The sequence below is a fragment of the Drosophila kikkawai genome, chromosome X (assembly GCF_030179895.1).
Source record: "Drosophila kikkawai strain 14028-0561.14 chromosome X, DkikHiC1v2, whole genome shotgun sequence".
NCBI lineage: Eukaryota > Metazoa > Arthropoda > Insecta > Diptera > Drosophilidae > Drosophila > Drosophila kikkawai.
In genome coordinates, this window is record NC_091733.1 from 10568892 (window position 1) to 10590699 (window position 21808).

The 21808-nt window shown below is 47.5% G+C and overlaps 6 protein-coding genes across 7 annotated transcripts; 4 read left to right on the plus strand and 2 right to left on the minus strand.

Annotated features, from left to right (window-relative positions):
• The first annotated feature begins 3 nt into the window (after positions 1–3).
• On the plus strand, positions 4–519 carry LOC108083417 (transmembrane protein 203). The gene has a single exon (XM_017179172.2). It carries the CDS (start codon positions 4–6, stop codon positions 460–462), a length of 459 nt encoding a protein of 152 aa, XP_017034661.1. The 3' UTR covers positions 463–519.
• Positions 520–704: 185 nt separating this feature from the next.
• On the plus strand, positions 705–2740 carry parvin (beta-parvin). The gene is made up of 4 exons (XM_017179167.3): positions 705–931; positions 1272–1361; positions 1436–1707; positions 1797–2740. The coding sequence occupies exons 1-4, from the start codon at positions 811–813 to the stop codon at positions 2415–2417; spliced, it is 1104 nt and encodes a 367-aa protein (XP_017034656.1). The 5' UTR covers positions 705–810; the 3' UTR covers positions 2418–2740.
• A 30-nt stretch (positions 2741–2770) lies between these two features.
• Positions 2771–4609, plus strand: Alr (Evr1_Alr domain-containing protein Alr). Its single transcript, XM_017179169.2, has 4 exons — positions 2771–2956; positions 3270–3704; positions 3770–4005; positions 4081–4609. The coding sequence occupies exons 2-4, from the start codon at positions 3279–3281 to the stop codon at positions 4241–4243; spliced, it is 825 nt and encodes a 274-aa protein (XP_017034658.1). The 5' UTR covers positions 2771–2956; positions 3270–3278; the 3' UTR covers positions 4244–4609.
• Positions 4610–6911: 2302 nt separating this feature from the next.
• Positions 6912–8457, minus strand: LOC108083413 (CCR4-NOT transcription complex subunit 9-like). Of its 2 annotated transcripts, XM_070287973.1 has the most exons (5): positions 8371–8457; positions 8140–8310; positions 7504–8073; positions 7352–7443; positions 6912–7287 (listed from the first exon to the last, which is right to left on the minus strand). In XM_070287973.1, the coding sequence occupies exons 2-5, from the start codon at positions 8203–8205 to the stop codon at positions 7119–7121; spliced, it is 897 nt and encodes a 298-aa protein (XP_070144074.1). In that variant the 5' UTR covers positions 8206–8310; positions 8371–8457; the 3' UTR covers positions 6912–7118. The 2 variants fall into 2 exon arrangements, with proteins under 2 accessions (XP_070144074.1, XP_017034657.1); XM_017179168.3 differs by having other exon boundaries at positions 8140–8443.
• Positions 8458–8869: 412 nt separating this feature from the next.
• Positions 8870–18666, plus strand: Abcd3 (ATP binding cassette subfamily D member Pmp70). Its single transcript, XM_017179162.3, has 8 exons — positions 8870–9601; positions 14179–14291; positions 14354–14544; positions 14616–14713; positions 15228–15691; positions 15751–16183; positions 16656–16830; positions 17650–18666. Exons 1-8 carry the CDS (start codon positions 9489–9491, stop codon positions 18061–18063), a joined length of 2001 nt encoding a protein of 666 aa, XP_017034651.1. The 5' UTR covers positions 8870–9488; the 3' UTR covers positions 18064–18666.
• Positions 18667–18719: 53 nt separating this feature from the next.
• On the minus strand, positions 18720–21683 carry LOC108083408 (golgin subfamily A member 4). The gene is made up of 4 exons (XM_017179161.3): positions 20556–21683; positions 19383–20500; positions 19078–19312; positions 18720–19013 (listed from the first exon to the last, which is right to left on the minus strand). Exons 1-4 carry the CDS (start codon positions 21570–21572, stop codon positions 18720–18722), a joined length of 2664 nt encoding a protein of 887 aa, XP_017034650.1. The 5' UTR covers positions 21573–21683.
• Positions 21684–21808: the final 125 nt, after the last annotated feature.

Below are 21808 nucleotides of genomic sequence, written 5' to 3' on the forward strand. Positions count from 1 at the left end.
GCAATGTTCAAGCTCTCGGAGCTGGTTCGCTGGCTCGGGCTCACCGAGTTCGAGATCCTGGTGAACCTATGCGGGCTGCTGGTGTTTACCATCACGCTGGCCATCAAGCTGTCGGGCGAGAACGCAGGCAACAGCTTGGGCGGACTCAACGGGATGCAGCAGGAGCCGACGGAGGATTGGTTCACCATCTTCAGTCCACTCTTCTTCATCGATATTTGCAACGCGTACTTCTGCGTCATAGTGGGCATCCGCATGTACCTGGACTCGGACAACAAGCGCAAGGCCTTGCACCGCTTTATGTGGAGCACCTACTTCCTGGTGCTGATCGTCATCTTTAAGTACCTGCTCTGCCTGAAGCTGTCGAGCAAAATGGGGCTCGAGTATTCGGAGGTCTTCTCGCCGATCTTCGTGCTCCTGCAACTCGTGGCGGTGCGCGCCTGTCAGCTTCCCAACTCCATTTAACTATAGAGCCCTAGTATCTCCTCTGATTTGGTCAATAAGATATCTTTAAAGTACGAATAGAGCGGTGAATATTAGATTATTGGGAAAGTGGGTGTGGTTTACTAAAGCCTGAAGATTGAAGGGTCATTAAAATAATCCTAGAAATAGGGATCATGAACATAATTCCTTTAGAGATTTCGTTTTTTTTTCGGGTAAAGAGTTCAGGCTCCAGTGTTGAACAACGCCAGCGGTCGGCCGTTGACCAGGTGGCAGCCCCAAGGGAAATCGCCAGCCAGAAACAATAACACAGAGTGCCTGTCCAAATTAATTGTTAGCAACTAACTGCTTGTCTCGCCTCCGCTTTGCGCCATGTCCACGCTGAACCGACCAAAGTCACCGCACACGCCCACGGCCATCAAGAAGGGCGAGAAAGAGGACAGCTTCTGGGACAAATTCAGCACCCTGGGACGCAAACGCGGCACCCGCGAAGGTTTGTACACCGCAGTGGCGTTTCAAGCGCCCAAAAGGGCTCAATCCGCGGCAGCAGGTGTAGTGTAGTGTAGTTAAGAGGCGCAGTTGTGCCTCCAGCAACCGGAATGTGGCCAAAAAGTAGTCCGGAAACGCCCCTTTGGTCGAACCGGGAGCGTTTCTGGGAACAGATGTGCGTATGCTTTTCTTAATGAGAACATTGCGTCACTGATGACGCACACAAACAAACAAAGACCTGAAGGCGATCGTACGCGAGTGTGTGCGTGGGGCGGCCTTGTGTCGTCATCGTTGTTGACCAAGTTAACCATCCAACCCCCCGTTTGTCCCTCTGCTGTTTGCAGTGAAGAAAGTCCAGGAGGAGGGAAAGTACGCCATCGACTCGCCCGGATCTCCCAGCCAATATGATATCCCGCCCGAGGATTATGCCCTGCGTAAGTTCATCTTGCCCGGAATCTGCATCTCAGTCAGTTTGTATCAATATCTGTGAAATCTGAATTCCTGGCAGGCGAACACGAGCAGCGCGCCGTCATCGATCCGCAGTCCATAAACGAGCCGGAGGTGATCAAGCTTCAGCGCATCCTTGTCGACTGGATCAATGACGAGCTGGCAGAGCAGCGCATCATTGTCCAGCAGCTGGAGGAGGACATGTACGACGGCCAGGTTTTGCACAAGCTGTGGGAGAAGCTCACCGGCAAGAAGCTGGACGTGCCGGAGGTCACGCAATCTGAGCAGGGTCAGCACGAGAAGCTCAACATTGTCCTCAAGGCGGTGAATCACGTAAGTAGAAAAGGCAATGACTTCGCTGGGGTCGAAATTCGCCTTGTCCACGGCTTTAAAGTCCCTTGCTAATCTATGTTTTATCGCAGACACTGGGCTTCCATCAGAAGATACCCAAATGGTCGGTGGCCAGCGTGCACTCCAAGAACATTGTCGCCATTCTGCATCTGCTGGTGGCACTTGTTCGCCATTTTCGGGCTCCCGTCCGCCTGCCGGAGAACGTGTTCGTGACCGTGGTGATTGCCGAGAAGAATGCGGGCGTGCTGAACGCACAAAAGTTCCAGGAGCAGATCACCTCCGAGTACGATGACCTGGGCATGCGCTGCGAGAAGGACGCCTTCGATACCCTGATCGACTGTGCACCCGACAAGCTGGCCGTGGTGAAGAAGTCACTAATTACGTTCGTGAACAAGCACCTGGCCAAGCTGAACTTTGAAATCAACGACCTGAACACGGACTTCCGCGACGGTGTATACTTGTGCCTGTTGATGGGCCTGTTGGGCGGCTTCTTTGTGCCGCTGCACGAGTTCCATTTAACGCCCCAAGACGTCGACCAGATGGTTAGCAATGTGGCCTTTGCCTTCGACCTGATGCAGGACGTGGGCCTGCCAAAGCCAAAGGCTCGGCCAGAGGATATTGTCAACATGGATCTGAAGTCCACGCTGCGAGTCCTCTACAGTCTGTTCACCATGTTCAGAGACTATGCCTGAGCCAAAACCCCCGGCCAAGCCGCCGATCAACGCCAATTTCACATTTTATATTAACTTTTTTTGTAATGTTTACACGCGTAATTTATGTGCCTTCTAACAGACGGTTATTTATGTACTTGTATGTCGTCTGTGTTATGTCTAACCTCTGCGCCCCGCCATCTCATCAGCTTGGGGCCGAGTGGGGCGCAGCTAACCCGAATCGACGGCCAGTTGTTAACTTGTCTTATTCACGTACCAGCCGTAGTAGTTGTTACTAAATGAATTTACTGTATTAATACACAATAAACGAGAATATATGTGCCTTCAGATTGAGCACACACAGAGCTTTTGCGTATTACGTCACAGATTTCACACCTGTAAATGTAAGTGTTCAAAAAATTGTATTGTGTACATAGGATAAAACGTTCAAAAAAAAATATAAAAAAACTTTGGATTCGAAAAACCAATAAACATTGCCCAGAGCTGCACATGTGTTATTCTATTTTTCAACGTATTAAGGCGCTAAATTTACCTGGGGCTGTACGGCAGATTATTCACATGTAAGCATACCTTCGTATTTCAAGAGTATTCGTAGGAAGTGGCTGGTTGCTTTACTCCTTTCAAATGTCGGCGCTCTACTTGACCTTATCGATTAATTTGCTCATCGATCACAGAAGAAGTAGAGTTGCCACCCTATTGAAATATGATTATGCATTTATTTAAATATAATTCCGGCCACTTGGCGTTTCACGCCGTGTTTATTCCCCCAAAAACAATATTCCTGGCCATTTCTAGCTTCCTGTTCAGCGTTTATCCACAAAAAAAATTAACTGACAATCTCGTGTTCTACAAATTATGTCGTTTTGAAACAAGGTGGCAAGCATGCGCATACTTTTTATGATTTTCACAATAGCCGAGCGAAGTTTCAAGATTCTAGACTTCTCCAGTACACACCTAGTGCGTCGCCGCAGTCACAGCTACGTCTACGACTTCATCAGCCCCACGCACATAGAACTCAGTCGGGAGGCCACCCGCCTGATAATCAGACGCCTCCAACGCACAGTGCTCCGCCTCATCCGGGATCCCGAATTCGGCATGTCCGAACCCAGCCCCTCATTCAAGCGCCCCGCACCCAGTCCCGACAAACAGAGCTTCGACGCATCGTCCTCCCAGCAGGCACACGACGAATCGCCCTTTGGGTCCCACCGCAAGGGCACCGGCCAGCAGGACTCCAACTGCCGCACCTGTAACGATTTCAAGTCCTGGTCCAAGCAGCAGCGCCTCTTCTCGAACGTGCAGAGCGCCAAGGTAACGTTACCGTTACGCCGTGTCCCTGCCACTATGCTTACTACCTCACTACCTCCTCCTTGCAGGTGAAACACATGGCCGCCAGCGAGAAGGTGACCGTTAATGCCGCCGATCTGCAACGCGATGACTGTCCGTTGGACAAGGTGCGACTGGGCATCTCCACCTGGGGCCTGCTCCACACCATGGCGGCCTTCTACTCGGACAACCCGACGGATAACGAGAAGCGAGACATGAAGAACTTCTTCGAGGTGCTTTCGCGCCTCTATCCCTGCGAGTTTTGCGCCAAGGACTTCCGCACAGAGTAAGCGCCGGTCAATTGCTTGACCAACAGAATACGTCGCTGATCCTTCCCGTTTCTTTTCCCTCCGTCTTGTAGCCTGGAGGTCAATCCCATCAACGTTAGTTCGCAGAAGGAGCTTTCTCTGTGGCTGTGCAAGTTCCACAACAGGGTCAACGATAAGCTTGGCAAGCCGCTCTTTGACTGCAGCAAAGTGAACGAGCGGTGGCGCGACGGCTGGCTGGACGGTTCCTGCGACTAGACCGCTGCCCCGATAGTGGCGCAGTTGTTGTGGCAGTAGCATCCAATCGATCCGCGTCCCAGTTACCTATGTTGACCAGACTTGTTTTCAACATATATTGTTCGACACCAACTACTGCGACGAAAAGGAGGCTCAGTGTCTTCTCCTGCTCGGTGACGGAGTGCTGCTCATTATGTGCCCTGCGACCTGTGCCTTTGACCTGTTCCCGGGCGCCGATTGTCTTTCCTTACCGTATTCCCAGCGCCCGGATTAGACCGGTCGGGGCCTGCGTCGGCGTGTGATCAAATTTAATTGTAGAAGAACAATACACGATGGTCCTTTGTTAATGCTTCGCTGGCTATGAAAATACATACAAATTTGTTATAACCCGCCGCATTGTGCACTCTCACTGGCCTTATCTGCCTTATCGGATGCTAGATAAGTGTGAAATGGAATGGGACAGGGACAGGGCGACCCTTATGTGTCGACTCATGGGCACAGTGAAAGTCTTACTCGACACTCGATAAGCTAAGGGAAGCATCTAGATTCTAGAATATCGGAATACCAGCATACATAGCTTTATATTTGAACAATGATATGGTTTTGGTGCTAGGTGGGACAGTTTCTCATGCTGGCAAAAGTAGTTAAATTAAAATAATAATAATAAAATGAAATAAAAAATTTATTTATAAAAAATTATTTTTTATTTAAAATAATATAATTTTTTTTTTAAATTAAAAATTTTTTATTTTAATTTTAATTTTAAATATTTTTTGATTGGGTTCATCTGTTTTCGCTTCATAGGATTTTCTAAAGAAAACTTAGAAAAATGATATCGAAAAATAAATTAATATAATAATTATAAAATTAAACAAAAAAATTTGTAAATAATTTATTTTTTATTTATTGATAAATGTGTTTTTTGGGTTCGTTTGTTTTCGTTTCATAGGATCGTGTAAAAAATGTTTTAAAGAAACCTCTTCGCAAGTAGATATTGTACTTTAGGCGAAAAAACCCTCTTAAAAATAATCATTATTTTTGATACAATCATTGTCATAATCATAATCATTATTTTTTTCAAATAAATATAAAACTAAAATTATTAATAGTAAGCTCAATATATTCAAATCAATAGATAATCATTAAACAATTTTTGCTTATAATAATGAGAAACTTCTGCATTTTTCATAGAGTTTAAGATGTAAATTAAGGATGCATAGGATCAAAGTAGGCTCTGCTCCGGGTTCCTAGTAGCTTGTTTAGCTTGATATGTCATTGATGTGACTATTACCAGCCAACTTTTACTAGCAACGACTGAGCGAACAATTCGAGAGAATGCTGCTAATAAGTACATTGAAAGCCACCCTGCTGGCACTGGTAATTGTGACTTGGATTGGACCATCGGCCGCCCCACTACAAAACGATGGGGACGATGAGGCCTCCGACTTCGACGGTCCCTGGGAATGCAAGGACCAGAGCGAGTTTCAAGAATCAGAAGAAGCCGATGCATTGGATGACTTCGATCTCAGCCAGAGCGAGGACTATTACAGTCAGCTCGAAGACTTCCAAAATGAACCCAAAATGAGCTCCGACCAGATGCTTAAAAACAACTACGTAAACATGGCCAACGAGGAGTTTCAGGAGTTGCCCGACGCATTGGACTACATGTCGCCGATCGATAAAGCTAAGGAAAACCCTGCCAACGAACTGGACTTTAAGCGGATGATTCACTTGCCGTGGGGCAAAGATCGAAAGGCGAAATCCCATAGTTTCAAGGAACAATTTTGCCGCATTACCCCATCACCTTCCAGACGTCCGGGTTGTCAGGGCTCCACCTCGCTGCCGCGTTCCTCAAGTTCCTGTCCTCCGAAGATGACTACACCACCACCACCACCGCCACCGCCTCCGCCCACTGCGAAGCCTCCTCCTTGTAAAGCTCCATCCAGCAAATGCCGCCAGAAACCAAAATCCCGTACACTGACCCCGAAAACGGCCGAAATGCTCCTGGCTATTATCATGGACACCAAGCAGCATGTTCTTTTTGTCCTGGAAATCCTTAGCCACATGGAGAATGAGGTGCTGACGCGCGCACCCGACAACTGTCAGCGTCATGACCTCAACCTAAAGGCAGCCGTTCCGGATAAGCGACCTTCGCTTAAAAAGAAACCAGAGAAACTCCGGAAATTCCCATATGGTGATTACCGTAGGAAAAGTCCCTCATTCCGAGAGGGGAAACTAAGGCAGAAGGAGCACCGCAACACCATTGATCTCGAAGACAACTACTTGCCACCATCCTTGAATCAGGCTGCCAATCGCATGGATAACTTGCTGGAGAGCGCACTGCAGCCGATGGGTCTGAACAAAAATAGCTACAAGAAGTATCGCAACCATGGCCAGAAGAAGCAGTCACTGATGAAAAAGATCCCTCCTGGCATGGTTTCCATCTTAGCTTAGACACAGTTGTGTCTTGCCTCATTGTTATTGTCCACATTTCGAGTTAACGTATTTTGAAAATTTATATTTTAATGTTGGCGCTCACGCACATAATTTTGTTATCTCGTTTGGATTGCTTTAAATTGTTAGCCATTTAATACTGTTAACTGTTAAATAAATAGAAAATCACTATGTATAAATTATCTGAGAGCTTGCTTGCTTAGGCTCTCTTTGTAGTCCAACACACACCACTTCATAACATGTTCGTTTTACTATATTTACCTTGTAATTTATATGGTATCAGGTGATAGACTTATATTAATATAACTATATTATATACTATCCTTTTTTCAGTTCTGATTCCGTTGCTGACTCTGGCGATCTTCTGATGAAGACTTTCCCAGTCGTTGGATTTCTGGGCAATACTTGAGAAAAGCGCAAATGTATGGAGGGCTGGGGGGATCTAGGAACCCAACGGCGACATCCCAATCTGTTGCGGATTGGCGCCCAGCTCCAAGTTCTTCAGGAGCATCTGCAGCCATTGTTTGGTGGTCTTGTCGTCCTGCAGGCACAAGGCAAAGGTGCCGTCGCGCAGCTGATCGGGCAGACACTGGCCCAGAGCCTTGCGAGCGCTACGAAATGGTTGAAAGTGGCAGTTGCAGTTTATGTCACCAAGTAAAGTTTACCTATACATACCGAGTATTGTCCGAGAGGCGAAGATAGCAACGCACAACGTGCTTCAACAAGCGGGCGCACGGGTCCTTCGAGAGCTGAATGACCATTTTGCCCTGAAATAGCAGAAGAAGCTAGGATCTATGGTTGCGAGCATTGAATGTCAGGAGACCTACCAGGGTGATGGCCACATGCGAGAAGCGTTCGTAGGTCTGGCAAATGTACGACAGACCCGATTCGTCGAGCAGTATTTTCTGGATGATGAACGTGGCCACGGTCTTGCTCAGCTCTGAGCCGCTGTCCATGATACTGAGGCAGAGGGGCACGATCTCAGTGGTCAGTAGGAACGTGATCACCTCCTGCTCGTCGGTCTTTACCAGCGCTCCAATCACGCCCAGGCTGGTGAGGCGTAGGTACTCGAAGGGCCTGGTCTTGGAGCTGGTCGACAGGAAGGGGTACAAGTAGAGCGGTATCTGGGCCGCAAGGAAGGCGGAGCGCGTCTCCGGGTGCGAGGCCACGCACTGCAGCAGGGCCAGGGCGTTGCACACACGATTGGACTGATGCGCCGTCATGGTTGGCGGCGTTATCGCCGGATAAATGTTGACGATCTCTTGGAGCAAAGCGCTGGCCGTTCCGAAGCTGCTCCACAGCAAGGGGGCCAAGTCGGTCTCACGTTTCTTGCTCAGCTCCAGCAGAGCATTCTCGCGCGTGTCTGGATGTGCCAGCTCGTTGATCCATTGGTACACCTGGCGGAGAAAAAGAGGAGCGTCAGCTTGGCCATCTGGCAACTGCCCAACCGGAATGCGGCTCACCTTCTCCTGCTCGCTAAGCTGCTGTTGCTGCTGGGGATTCATGAGGGGGCTAGGTTGTGCAGCCATCGCGAATATTAGCTTTTTAACAAAATGCCAAGGGACTTCTTCACTTTTCTCTTTCTAGCTTCTGTCGCTTGCCGCAGGCTGGGGAGACGAGCGGCAATTGGATGGCTGGCAATGTGCAGGTACAAATTTAGCAATCTTATTTGCTAACACTTGGCTAATACTTGCAATTGGCTTTTTTCTGCAAAAAAAAAAGAAAATATTCTGCCGCTCTGGAGGCCGAATCAAAAAACAAAATATCAAAGCACCGTAGCGCTATCGATAAGAGCCACGTTCGGCACTATCGATTACTATTTCCTATCGCGGCAGCACAAGAACTCGTGTTTTTTTATAATTAATAATTTAAATTATTGTTTTGCACCCCGATTACACCGTTCCTAGCCCAGGCTTATTTATAACAAGCTACCAAGTACCAATTTTATTTTGTCAGAATATCAAGGAACAACCAATTTGTATTAACACAACCTTATGTTCATATTCAGCTACCATAAAATTAAAGTTAAATGCATAAATGGCAAATGCAGAGCTATTAAATACGGCTTTTTTAACTAAAAATTAAATTTATAATATATCGGTGCCAGATATCACGATATTTTGCTGCCTTCTACAAAATATCGATGTAGCTGCACATCTCTAGTGGCTCTAAGCCACCCAGCTCTAGTTCAAACGGTTTTTTTTTGTTGAAGCGAAGGGTTGGGGTATCGGACCATCGACCATCGAACCGAAAAGAATAAGCGAGCGAGTGAGTGGGCTTGTCGTGTAATTACCAAACAAAGCGATGCGCCTGGCGAGAATTGAATAAATAAAAGCAGCCGCAGCGTATGACACTCACTCCTAGTCCACCTCCCCCTCCGATCAGCAGGACAGGAGCGGCAGCAGAAGAAGACGCAGCAGCAGCAAGGTGTGTGACCAGGCAGGCTGTGGCAGCCAGCGAGTGAGAGCGAGCAAGAGAGAGAGAGAGTGCCAGTGAGAGGACGAGTCGAGCCAGGTGTGTTTACATCCTGCTCTCCACTGTGTCCCGTATCCCGTGTCCGTGTGCGTGCGCGTGTGTGTGCGACTCGTCAACATATCGAAAATCGAGCAATAAACAATAATAGAAAACCAGTGCGAACTTAGTGCCTGCTGGCTTTTTTTTTGTGTGTACTCTTTCGCTGTGTGGCGGTATCCACGTGCGGTATCAGCGGAATCGTTTCCAACTCCAAACGAATCTGCGCAAAGCGGAAGCCCAAAGCACACACGCGAATTCCAAATAGAGTCGCAGCGAGGCGAGCAACATCATCATAATCATGGCACCGGCTCTGAGCAAGCTGGCCAACAACCAGAGCGCCATCGTCGGCGTGGCGGGCATGACGGCGGCCCTCTGGATAATTGCTTACGGCAAGATGTCCAACAAGAAGAGGTGAGTAATTGCCAGCGTTTTCGTAATGGTAATCCATTCCACTCTCTCTACCCCCGCCTGTCCATTCCCATACCCTCCTTCTGACCCGCTGCTAGCCACGTTGAGGAAGGTCTCGGTCGCGGCCACACTGGCGTTCGCATTCGCGTTTTGCGGCTGTGACCTACGAAAATTCTCCTGACATTGAAGTGTATTTCTGTGTGTTTTGTTTCTGATTTATTTGCCCACTGCACTTGGCAGTGACTCCACCAGCGAGCGCCACTAAGCTCCAGCTGCTTGCATGCATGGATCGTACGATGCCTTAGTGGGTCACCTGGTGGCTTCCAAACTGGTTTTCCACGCACTAGATGCACACTTCCCCTTCGCTTTATTCCGGTTTCCATATGTCCAAAACCCGCTTACATTTTCCACTTCCACTCCCGCCCAAGGATAACCAGCGCAGGAGAGATAATTCCCGGTTTAATGTTACATTACCCGATGATGAAATTTAAACCGATTTTTTTTATTCGCATTCCGGTTTTTAATCTTATTTGCTTTCTTCTTGGATTTTATCTATACAATAATGGTATAATACGTACATATACATATAGTACATATTTTTATTCTTGCCAGAATGTCACTCAGAGACAGAGATCTGCCGCAAAGATTAGTGGCTTGACTGGTTATGATATAGGAAATAAATCAGGAGAAAAGTTATCAATACAAAATCGTTAAATTGAAAGATATATTTCCCTTTCCGAGTTTAGTTTCATTTGTATATTGAAAAACCAACTAACGAGTTGATTTCTTTGATTATACAAAGATTTCTCCTTACCAATAATTATAATATTAGTTTTTGCCTATAATATTGTTTTTGTAATTCATTTATAATTAGGTTTATTATTATATTGCTGTTTGCAAATAAAATGTAGACAGTTCAACCTGTTGCCCCGTCCAAATCCCCGTTAAAGGCAGTTTAAAGTGGAGAGTGCCTTGCCCCAAAGACAATGTTTCAAAGCGATTAGGGAGGCTTTCACTGCATTCGTCTGCCGCCGCTGCCTGGAGCACCAGCACTTGGAGCTCCACTCCACTATCCACTCAGTGGCTGCGGATGCAGACAGGTGTCGCAAGAAGTGGACCGCCACTCCGCCGCTGCCCGTTGATGGCTGTTCAAAGTTTCCCAATCGGCAATTTACAATCCCAACTGCAGTGCGGCGGACACGTTTCGGTGCTTGGTTGGTTGGATGGACTTGGTCTTGTGGTCGGACTTGCTATAATCTAATCTCGGTATGGCACCAGACGATCGACCGAGCCATTCACGCTATCGCCAGCGATTAATGGTATGTTACCGACAATATCTGACCCAGTTCAGGGCTGGGCCTGTCGTCAGGCCCAACCTAAACCACCCACCCAATTGCCCATCATCTATCCATCCAGCTGATCTCTAATTGAATCAACCGAATGGCTCTCTGTAGCAAGTCCATTTGCATGACAGAAGCAATTAATTAGAGAGATTGTGGACGACGCGTGCGGTGGTGGTGGCGCTGGTTAGTACATCGTAGCCACTCGATAATGGCTGCGATTATTCCGATAGCAGCAATCGGAATTATTAACCAGCGCTGTCCGCACCTTTTCTGCATTGCAACAGAGCGGCGTACTCGTACTCGTACTCCGGTGCGGTGGTGCTCTGCACTTTGGAAAGCAATCGAAATGAAAGATTTTTAATGGGCTGTGCGACTGTCTGTCGGCTGTGCTTGTTATTGTTATTGTGGCAATGGTTGTTGCTGTTGCTATTATTGCTGTTGTTGTGCCTGAGGTAGCGCAACTTGTGTGGATAACCTGCAAATTTATGCGACGTTGCATATTCGAGTGCCCTGCGCTGGTCTGCATGGGCCATATTGGTTCCAGTTCCATTATTATCATTCTATCGTTGTTTATATCGAATTTATAACTGAAATAAAGAGTTCCATTTAGGGTTGATGAGGGCTTCTTACAAGCACTGCAAAATACACAAGACAAGAAGCAGACTTGAATATAGATCTACTATTTGGGAGTTTAGTATCCGAAACAGACCTATATTAACAATTATACCTACATATAAATTATAATTGAATTGCAACTATAATTTAGCCAGTTCCCCATCCACTAAGTCAGTCCTCCCGCCGTGTTATCTATCACTATAGCTTTGAGAATATGATAATGGCTTGTACTTGAGTGAGTGCTGAGTGCTTGCGAAGGGTATCCCCGATCCCCCAATAGGTCTAGGCAACACCTATGCAAATCTGGGAGTCTGAAAGTCCAACACAACTAGGAAGACCAGCAGCACTTAACCGGTGGGCAGTTTACCTTTGTCGTTGGTTGCAACACACTTCACAAACTCACACACATATGAGGTAGTTACTCACAGTAGTATACCCAACGTCATTATTTGATGACACCCGACACCCGACTCCTGAGTATCAAACATAAACATTATAACCATACATTTTAATGACTCGGGACGGACAGTGGAACTGGAGACTGGAGATGGCACTGGGCACTGCCAACGACACTGTAAAACTACTAATTCCGGTTCAGGTTTCGTTTCGTTTCGTTACGTTACGGTACGGTACGGTACGACTGTGGGTACTAAGATTTTGGCAAGAGAAAGCAAAGCTCAAGGCTATTGGATATATCTTTTGGGATATTTTAAACCTAGGCTAAATTTATGAATGAATGAATGAAATCTATAGATTATTTGACTTATTTAAGCCTAAAGATAGTTTTGTATCTATCATATAAAACTATTTTAAGAGCAGTCACACTTCGACTAGTTCTCGTTGAATTTCTTTTGTTTTTGTCTCACCGACGACGCCCTAGGGAGGGTGGGAGGTTGGTGACTGTGCATGTAGATCGCACACTGCCAGAATGAATGTTAATTGATGTTTACCGTGGCTCCCAGGTACTTTCCCGCTCTGCCATGCTGCCCGAGTGAGTGTTGCGCAATAGTTTCACTCAGAGAACGGAGAATATAACTCCTAAAAGAGATTCTACTCCACCTTGGGCCCCTCGACCCACCGGCAACGCTTGGCCCTGTTAATCGCTCTTCTGGCCCAGAAGGCAGTCTCGATTTGCATAATTGCCGCGTGAAATTGTAAAGCTATTTGAATGCAGATTCCCTGACATTTGCACTGCCACGTTACCACCACCGCCGCCGCTCACAGCGCCGGCAGGTGATAATGAGTGTATCTAACGGGGCGTTAACAGCTGGAGAGACTCGCACCCATTCGGGTTGGGTTTTTGGCGATGGATCGATCGAACTTTGCCCAAGCCAAATTTCTGTAACTGAGTCAGCGAACTGGTCATCTCGTGTTTGGGTTCAATGTGCCCACCCATTGGGCGATCGCGGCGATAAGCTGTCCAGATTGGAGACAGAAGAGAGACTGAGAGACAGAGAGAAAGAGAGAGAGGTGTCAGGAAACTATTACTAGAGTGACCTATGGACCCAAACACATGTTCCACGCGCAGGCGGTGAAAACAAGTTTAATATATGAATTTCAAAATAAGGAAAGCCACACAACACAAGAGAGACAAGCAGACGGACGGACGGACGGGGCAGACAGGCCGATAGACCGATAGATATAAATAAATAAATACAAGAGCAGTATGAATAATTTAGAGAGTCCAAGAAATGGCCATGTCATCGCGACTCGTCGCTTTTCCCCGCGCCAGATAACCAATCCGCGCGAGCTTTGTACTTTGTTTTGGGCTAGCACCACGCCAGCAGACACCACATACCACAACACCCAACCACCCCGGTACCCCAGCACCTCTCAAGACTGCATCATCAGCGATTGATCGACGTCTTGCCCTCTGCCCGGCTGTGGCTGATGAAATGCGTCTTCATTAGGCAGCGGAGCATCCGTGTTGAGGTGGTCAGCTCCCCCTGATAGATTCCCGATATCTATAACTATAATAAATATAGTATTTAATGATTGTTTGAGCTTAATAGTAAACTCAGGTGAACATTATTTAGGCTCTTGGTTAAGGTACACGTTTTGGAAAGAGTTTCTCAGGGGTTTTTTTTTTTTTTTAATTTTCAATCAGAAACTTGGTTACAAAGGTACAATAGCTAATTGGCTTTTCTTTATTAAAAATATAACATATAATGCTGGCTTGATTGTGCTGCAATTACCATTAATGACTGTGTTATTCAGTCTGACTTCCATTTAGCTTTAATGTGACTCATTTCTGATAAAAATTGATATACTTTGGCTTTACTTATAGCCGCTGCCATTGGGTCTAACGTTCAAACGTTTGTCAAGATAATACCAATTAAATTCCTCTATTATATGGCTGTCAGGGACCCGTCATGGATCATCTTCATTACTATCTCGGTGAAGTGCAAATAAAAGGGTTTATGGCGACCGTAAACACATGTATCGCGTCTTTATTGGCAAATTATTGAGTAGGGGATGGCGTATTAAATAACTTAACTTGGCTGGCAAAGGGCACAGGTTAATATGCAGGTTTTGAGTTGATTAATTGTCTTTATTTTATCATTTATCTATTACAGATATTTATAACTTATCTTTATTAATATTACCTTCTTTAATGTGCAGGAAATCCGGCTATGAGGACAAGATCCAGTATACAATTGCCGAAAAGAAGGAGAAGAAGGCTAGCAAGGCCCATGTCAATTCAGTATTCTTCAAACAGCTCCGTCAGCTGCTCCGTAAGTAAATTTCCAGCTCTCATCTAGTAGCAATTTCTAGCTCGGGTCACCACCTATTTCAGCCATTCTTATACCTGGTTTTTGGAGCGTGGAGACGGGACTGCTGTTCCTGGTTGCTGCCGCCCTAATTGGCCGCTCTGTCAGCGACATCTGGATGATCCAGAATGCCACTGTGGTGGAGAGCACCATTATCCACATGAACCGAGCCAAGTTCAAGACGGCGCTGCTCAAGTATCTGACAGCTCTACCAGCGGTAAGTCTAGAAAAATGTTAACTGAACTTGAAGCAATTATTACTATATTCCCTTTGACTTGCTTCTTCCAGATCTCCGTGGTGACCAACGTCCTCAAGTGGAGTCTTGGCGAGCTGAAGCTCCGTTTTCGCACAAACCTCACACATCATCTGTACAGTCAGTACCTAAAGTGAGTATATTATCTTAAAATATATTTAGCTAACCAAGATTTTATCTTGTTTTTATGTAAATGTCTGGAAACGAGTCTAACTTGTCGAGCGATTATTGGTTGTAGATGTTTTTAAAGACGTTAAATACTTGACAAACCTTTAATATCAATAAAATAAGAATAATTTTACTAATTATATTAATTAATAATTATATAAATAATGTAACAGTAGACCTACAATTAGGGTAACCAACTCTTTCTTGCATTGCTCGCTCGCTTTTTTTTACCATATGGTAATATGTATCACTTTTGATGATTATATAGTTGGAAGTAAACATATATGTAGTACTGACTGATATGTATGCGGTGTGCAAGATTTAAAAGGAATTAAACAGACTATGCAGTGCTAGCAGGCAATACATTTTTACCTAACAATCAAGCCACCCCTCTTAGGCTTAGGCTTTGGATTTTGTTTTACTCGCAAACTCTTATTAAACCCCCCAAACCCCCCCTTAATTTATTTTGCGTTTTGCAGTGGCTACACTTACTACAAAATGTCGAACCTGGACAACAGGATAGCCAACGCTGACCAGCTGCTGACCACGGACATTGACAAGTTCTGCGAGAGCGCCACCGACCTGTACTCGAACATCAGTAAGCCCGTGCTGGATATATTCATCTACGTGTACCGCCTGACCGTGAACCTGGGCGGTAAGACGCCCTCGATCCTGATGCTCTATCTGCTCTTCGCCGGTGTTTTCCTAACACGCCTGCGCCGTCCCACTGGCCGCCTCACTGTCGAGGAGCAGAAGCTGGAGGGCGAGTTCCGGTATGTGAATAGCCGGCTGATCACCAACTCGGAGGAGGTGGCCTTCTATCAGGGCAATGTGCGCGAGAAGCTGACCCTGTTGGCCAGCTACTCCAAGCTGCGCTCGCATCTGCGCAAGTTCCTCGAGTTCCGCGTCAGCATGGGCATCATTGACAACATCATTGGCAAATGTAAGTGCTTAGAAATAGCTCCCTTCTTGTTGTAACCCAAACTAAACCTTCATTCACAGACTTCGCCTCGATTGTGGGCTTCTATGCTGTGTCCATTCCCTTCTTCACCGACAATCATCCTTTGCTGTCCGGCGAGCAGAGCGGCCAGCGCCTGCAGGCCTACTACACATACGGACGCATGCTGGTCAAGCTGGCGGAGGCCATTGGACGCCTGGTTCTGGCCGGACGCGAGATGTCCCGTCTTGCCGGCTTCACCGCCCGCATGACCGAGCTGATCAAGGTGCTTGGCGACCTCAACAAGGGCACCTACGAGCGCACCATGGTCAATGGCAACAACATTACGCAAAATGCCGACGGCTCGGGAGCAGCCAGCAGCTTTGGCCCGAACAAGGGAATCATGTGCTTTGAGGACAACATCATCCGCTTCGAACAGGTGCCGCTGGTCACTCCCAACGGTGACGTGCTACTCAAGGAGCTGACCTTTGAAGTGAAGTAAGCATAAATCTTCTACAATTAGCTGCACTCTGTAAGAGTTTCTCTACGAATACCATAACAAAAATGGGAGCCCCACTACGGAGAGACCGCCTGATTTCGGGTTTGAGAGGGGATTCGAGTGATCGTGGGGGTTGAGTTTATTTTACGGTCTGCCTGCCAGTTAAACACTTTGACTTTATGAATGACTGCCTCTGCTGGCACTTGATAAACGATCTCATAGCTCGACACCAATGACCCAACACACAAATATTTATAAAAAACGACCTCAGTCAGTTATTTGTCATTATTTTCCCTCATTAATGGGCATAGGTAAGGCCAAAGGTCGGTTCTCGTAAGAGTTAATAATATAGCTTAATTGTGAGAGATCAGATCAGAAAGTCAGGCATTATAAAAGCGATTCCGTTTTACATTTGATTTTAATTGATATCAAATACAAGAGATTTTCTTAATGGTTTCTCTTCCTTTCCAGATCTGGCACCAATGTCCTCGTCTGCGGTCCCAACGGCTGCGGCAAGTCCTCTTTGTTCCGTATCCTCGGCGAACTGTGGCCCACGTGGGGCGGCAAGGTGACGAAGCCTTCGCGCGGCAAGCTGTTCTACATACCTCAGAGGCCGTACATGACACTGGGAACGCTGCGTGACCAGGTGAGTACCAAGCTCAAGCACGCTTCCAGTCATAGATTTATGACTTCTTTTACTGGGGAATTTCGAAACTCAGGCATAGTCTTAAAAAGCGATTGTATTATCTTTCCGTGGCACAGATAAAATCGCAATTAATCGATGTGAAACCGATAAGGTTTACTGAGGAGGTGTCTTTGTTTAAAACAGGGATTGTAACAATTATAATTTGTGTCATAAAAATTCGAAAATAAGAGTTATTTTCTTGTAATATAAAAACAATTTTTTTTTTTATTTTTATTATTTACTTTCAATACAAAAAATGATGAATTTTTCATTTTTATATAAAAGTTTAATAATAACTCTTGATTTTTAAAATAATAATTGAAAATAAGAGTTATTGGCCAACGTTTATTGAAAAAAATTAAAATAAAAATAAAAATTCAATCAAAATTATCGGATAATTATGAATTTTTCTTTTTTATATAAAAGCTGAGTAATAACTATTAATTGTGAAAACAATAATAAATGAAAATAAGATTTATTTGTCAACTTTTATTTAAAAAAAATTAAAAAATAAACGTCAGGAAAAGTATAACATATTTGCTGTAACTTTTAAATTAAATTTAAAATTAGGATTGAACAAAATCGATGCATTGAGAATCGATATTTTCCAGCTCCAACTTGATGGTTACTTAACGCGATTTTATAATGACATATTTGTATATTCATTGAATCAACGATGGCTTCCATGGGGAAATTCACACTTATGTAGATGAGAGATTGTAGGTGCCGTTTCTTGAACTCTTGGTTAACCCTTGGAATTTTTTTCTTACCTTAAAACAGATCATCTATCCGCATACGCGCGAGGATATGCGCCGCATGGGCCAGAGCGACGAGGATCTCATGCACTACCTGGACATTGTGCAGCTGACGTACTTGGAGCAGCGCGAGAACGGTCTGGATGCCATCGAGGACTGGATCGACGTGCTGTCCGGCGGTGAGAAGCAGCGCATAGCCATGGCCCGACTTTTCTACCATCGGCCGCAGTTCGCCATTCTGGACGAGTGCACCAGTGCCGTCTCCGTGGACGTTGAGGGCAAGATGTATAGCTATTGCCGCGAGGTGGGCATTACGCTTTTCACCGTCTCGCATCGAAAGTCGCTCTGGGTGCATCACGACTACTACCTGCAGTTCGATGGACGCGGCAGCTACGAGTTTGCGCCCATTGACCAGGACAAGGAGCACTTTGGCTCGTAAGGAGGCAAGGGTCTCCTTCACTCCTCCTCCCAGTTTCCAGTTGTCGCTTCTGCCTGATGCTGCTGTAATACCGGTTCTGGCGACTCTCGCTCTGGCTACCTCTTCCCCGGCTACCAACTCCATCTCCACCTGGTGCACTGTGTATATACCGAGATATGTATATAACCCAAGTTGGACACACGTTTCTTGCTTCGTTTGTGATGCCTCCTCCTTTGTACGCTATTCCGCACTTTATTCCGTTTTTAATTATATGATAATGATAGTCCTAGCAAGTCGCTGAGCTGGTGTGTTAGAGATGTAAGCGCAAAGATGGGTCCCAGGACCCTTTAGTAAATTTATACGAAAATATACACAATACAGACATACACATAATATATAGACACAGATATAGATGCAGTTAAGACCGCACAAGGCCCGAACATTTAGTAATTTGAAAACCACCCACGCCCGGCTTATACCCCTCTTGTTTTATACTCTCGGTTGAATTGGACTTTGTAATTGGACCCTTGCACGGATTCTGCATTATTATATATTATATGATTATGTATTGTAATGATTGGACGTGCAAGACGCAATAAATGTATATAAATATTACAAAATGAGCGAGAGAGGTTTCTTAATAATTAACTAACTTTTGCGACTCTTAACTCTCCTTTCTAGGTCTTGCGCTTGGGCTTTTTGCTCTCCATCAGGCTCATGATGGTCGTGCGCAGGTCCTCCGTCTCCTTTTGCTCCATTTCGAGATTCTCGATCTGCTGCTTGCGCTCCTGCAGCTGTGTCTCCAGCACGGAGATGAGATCCTCAGACTTCTTGCACGCCTCGCGCTGCTCCTCCAAGGCCTTGTGTGTCTTTGCCAGCTCCCGTTCGCGCTCCTCGATAGAGCGCACCTTCTCCTTGATGTCCTGCTCGTAGGCTAACGTGGACTTCTTGAGCTTGTCGATGCGGGAAGTCTGCAAAAAAATAAAAATAAATAAAGAATTAATATGGGCAGCTGCTAGGGTGAAAAGCTCTTACGTTTTCCTTGTTGAGAGCCTCCAGTTTGGTGAACTCTTCGCTCTTGGTGTTTAGGCTCTGGCGCAGCTCCTCGCAGTCTTTGCGCAGGCTGGCTATCTCGGACTTCTTCACACCCAGGCGGCGTTCGTTGGCCTGCAGGCTGGCCGAGTTCTCTGAGAGCTGCTTCAGCAGATTGGTCATGTTGCTCTTCAGCTTGTTCGTTTGATGCTTGAGATCCTTGCACTGGGTTTGGAGGCTGCAATGGGAAAATAGCGAAAAGATAGTCATGATCCCAAGCCAAAGGCCCTCTCCACCCCCTCACTCACCGCTCCTGGCTGATAAGCAGCTCAAAGTTCGTAGTCTGGAAGCGCTCCAGCTCGGCGGCCTGGACATGGGCCAGCTGGGTGCCGCTGATCAGCTGCTGGCCGGCCTGCTCCAGCCGCTGCTCCAGGTTCACCCTAGCCCCATTCAGGCTGTCAATACGATGGTTATATAGCTCAATCACCTGCGAAATAGGAGCCGTGGCCAGTTCATTGCGGCTTACAATGCCTCCTATGCTCTCCAGCAAGGCGTTGACTCGCTGCGCCATGTCCTTGTCCGTAAAAGTGCGATGGCCCTTGAGGATTGAGCTCAGATTGCGCCACTGCTCCGCCGCTTGGTCGCTGGAGCATGCCGTGGGGGCCGCAGCTACCGAGAGACCGGCGCTGCTGCAGCTGATGCCAGCCACATGCTTGGCCACCGCCGCCTTGGGGAAGTGCTCGAACTGGGCTATCTGCAGGACGGCCGACACCAGTGGCTCGTTATTGCTGACCATGCCGCGGGCCAGGCAGTACTGCAGCTGCGGCTGCTCCAGCAGCGTGCAGCACTTGTCCAAATACGCCTTTTTCGCAATGCCCGCGACATTGACCAGCAGCAGGAGACAGAAGCAGGCCTTCTCCACCTCAGCCGGCAACAGGCTCTGGGTGTTGAGGTACTGCGGCATGAGAGAAAGCGGCGCCGCTAGGATTTTGTCGAAATACGACTCGGAGATCTTGGCCAGCACCAGCTTCTCAGTCTTGGATTCGGGCAGCAGGACGAGAAGCAGGCGCAGAATGGCCACCACTTGAGCGGGTTTCGTTTCCGGACGCTCGGCGCTGGCCACCAGACTGACCACATGCGTGGGCTCGCGGGCGATGAGCTTGGCCACCGCCGCCTGCTTGCCCAGACGCATCATGGTGGCCAGCAAATCGATGGCCGCCACGCCGCACAGCTCCGAGGACAACCAGTCGGCTAGAATCTCGTGTAGACGCGGAGTGATGGCGTCCAGGCTGATGACATTTTCATCTTCGCCGGAGAGCTGGAGTATGTAGCTGACAAGACGGAAGACCAGGTCCAGGCAGAGTGCCTGATGCTTGCGCGACTCCTCCTGTGAGTCGTCCATGCCGTTGCTTCGGGTTTCGATTTGCTGTGGAAAAGAAGAGGAATCAAGAGAGTTCGCCACCACCACCACCACAACTTACGTTCAGCAGCCGTTCCACATCCTCGCAATAGTGGCTGTGCGAGAGCATCGCCCTGTGCAGGCCGGCGTGACATTGCGAATCCAGCAGAAAGTCTACAATGTGCCGCAACTGGGCCACGTTCCAGTGCTTCAGGCAGTCCTCGATGCCGGCAAAGGCGGTGCGCAAAAAGGTGTGCAGCTCGCGCTGCTCAAAGGCGTGCACGTCCTCGGACAGGATGATGAGCATCTTGTAGGCCAGCAGGCCGTAGCTCTGGATGCGCCGGCAGAACGCCGAGATGTTGACGCTGCGCAGGAAGAGGAACAGCACGGCGAAGTTCTTGTAGCAGAGATTCACCAGCACGGAGAGGGCGAGCAGGGCGTGCGAATCTTCCGCGACTGCGCCGGTGGCCCCACTACCAGCACCTCCTTCGCCGCCGTCCAAGCCGTGCACGATCTCCACTAGATGCTCGAGCAGTGCCGCCAGATAGGGCTCCTCCCAGGCGATGTGAATGCCGTAGGTGAGGTCCTGCAGCAACACCAGCAGCTTGTACACGCGCTCCGTCCTCTGGGTGCGACGTATGAGCAGTCCCAGCAGCGGCACAAAGCAGAACTTATCAACAATGGCACGGCGCGCCTCCAGATTACGGCTGCAGTGCTGCACCAGAGCCACGCAGCTCCACAGAACGTCGCCCTCGCTCTGGTTGCCGCCCGCAGCAGAGCCCTCGCTGTCCAGGGCGCCCATCAGTGCATGAAGATCGATGAAAAAGCGAGCCAGCTCCAAGTTGCCCGGTGCAGGAGCAAAGTGGTGAGGCTGCACCTTGGTCCCCAGCAGAGCCACGCTGCGCTGCACGTAGATTAGAGCCTCCTCGGTGCGTTGGCGCTGGAAGGCGGCCGCCCGGGTGCAGAATTCCCGCACATAGCCGATGGCCAGCGTTGCCCCAGCATCCTGCGGTCCCTGGAGCGTTAATTCCTGGCCGTTGTTGTTGTTGTTCGTGGCGCCGCCGCTGCTGGCCGTTGTGTGGTTGCGTAGCGTAGCCATTGCTTTGCTTGCCGTTTCTCAGGATCTGCACAAAACAAACGAATCGAAACGAAAAAAAAACATAAACAAGCGCCAACGTTAAATTCTTTTTCGAAAGCTATCGCTTGGCAAGTGTGCCCGCGTGGTCGCACAATGCTGCAGCTGGTCACACTGAAACGGTTATTAGAGGTGGAGCAACAGATATAAACCGATGTTTTTTCAATTTTTAAGTTAAATTAAGTAAATTTAAAATATTA

Coding starts and splice junctions, on each gene's coding strand:
- LOC108083417 (XM_017179172.2), top strand. CDS start 4: ATGTTCAAGCTCTCGGAGCTGGTTCGCTGGCTCGGGCTCACCGAGTTC.
- parvin (XM_017179167.3), top strand. CDS start 811: ATGTCCACGCTGAACCGACCAAAGTCACCGCACACGCCCACGGCCATC. Junction 1,362..1,435: donor GCCCGAGGATTATGCCCTGC/GTAAGTTCATCT, acceptor AATTCCTGGCAG/GCGAACACGAGCAGCGCGCC. Junction 1,708..1,796: donor TCCTCAAGGCGGTGAATCAC/GTAAGTAGAAAA, acceptor GTTTTATCGCAG/ACACTGGGCTTCCATCAGAA.
- Alr (XM_017179169.2), top strand. CDS start 3,279: ATGCGCATACTTTTTATGATTTTCACAATAGCCGAGCGAAGTTTCAAG. Junction 3,705..3,769: donor CGAACGTGCAGAGCGCCAAG/GTAACGTTACCG, acceptor TCCTCCTTGCAG/GTGAAACACATGGCCGCCAG. Junction 4,006..4,080: donor GCCAAGGACTTCCGCACAGA/GTAAGCGCCGGT, acceptor TCCGTCTTGTAG/CCTGGAGGTCAATCCCATCA.
- LOC108083413 (XM_070287973.1), bottom strand. CDS start 8,205: ATGGCTGCACAACCTAGCCCCCTCATGAATCCCCAGCAGCAACAGCAG. Junction 8,074..8,139: donor AGCTTAGCGAGCAGGAGAAG/GTGAGCCGCATT, acceptor TTTCTCCGCCAG/GTGTACCAATGGATCAACGA. Junction 7,288..7,351: donor CGCCTCTCGGACAATACTCG/GTATGTATAGGT, acceptor ACCATTTCGTAG/CGCTCGCAAGGCTCTGGGCC.
- Abcd3 (XM_017179162.3), top strand. CDS start 9,489: ATGGCACCGGCTCTGAGCAAGCTGGCCAACAACCAGAGCGCCATCGTC. Junction 9,602..14,178: donor AAGATGTCCAACAAGAAGAG/GTGAGTAATTGC, acceptor TTTAATGTGCAG/GAAATCCGGCTATGAGGACA. Junction 14,292..14,353: donor ACAGCTCCGTCAGCTGCTCC/GTAAGTAAATTT, acceptor CACCTATTTCAG/CCATTCTTATACCTGGTTTT.
- LOC108083408 (XM_017179161.3), bottom strand. CDS start 21,572: ATGGCTACGCTACGCAACCACACAACGGCCAGCAGCGGCGGCGCCACG. Junction 20,501..20,555: donor ATGTGGAACGGCTGCTGAAC/GTAAGTTGTGGT, acceptor TCTTTTCCACAG/CAAATCGAAACCCGAAGCAA. Junction 19,014..19,077: donor AGGCTCTCAACAAGGAAAAC/GTAAGAGCTTTT, acceptor ATTTTTTTGCAG/ACTTCCCGCATCGACAAGCT.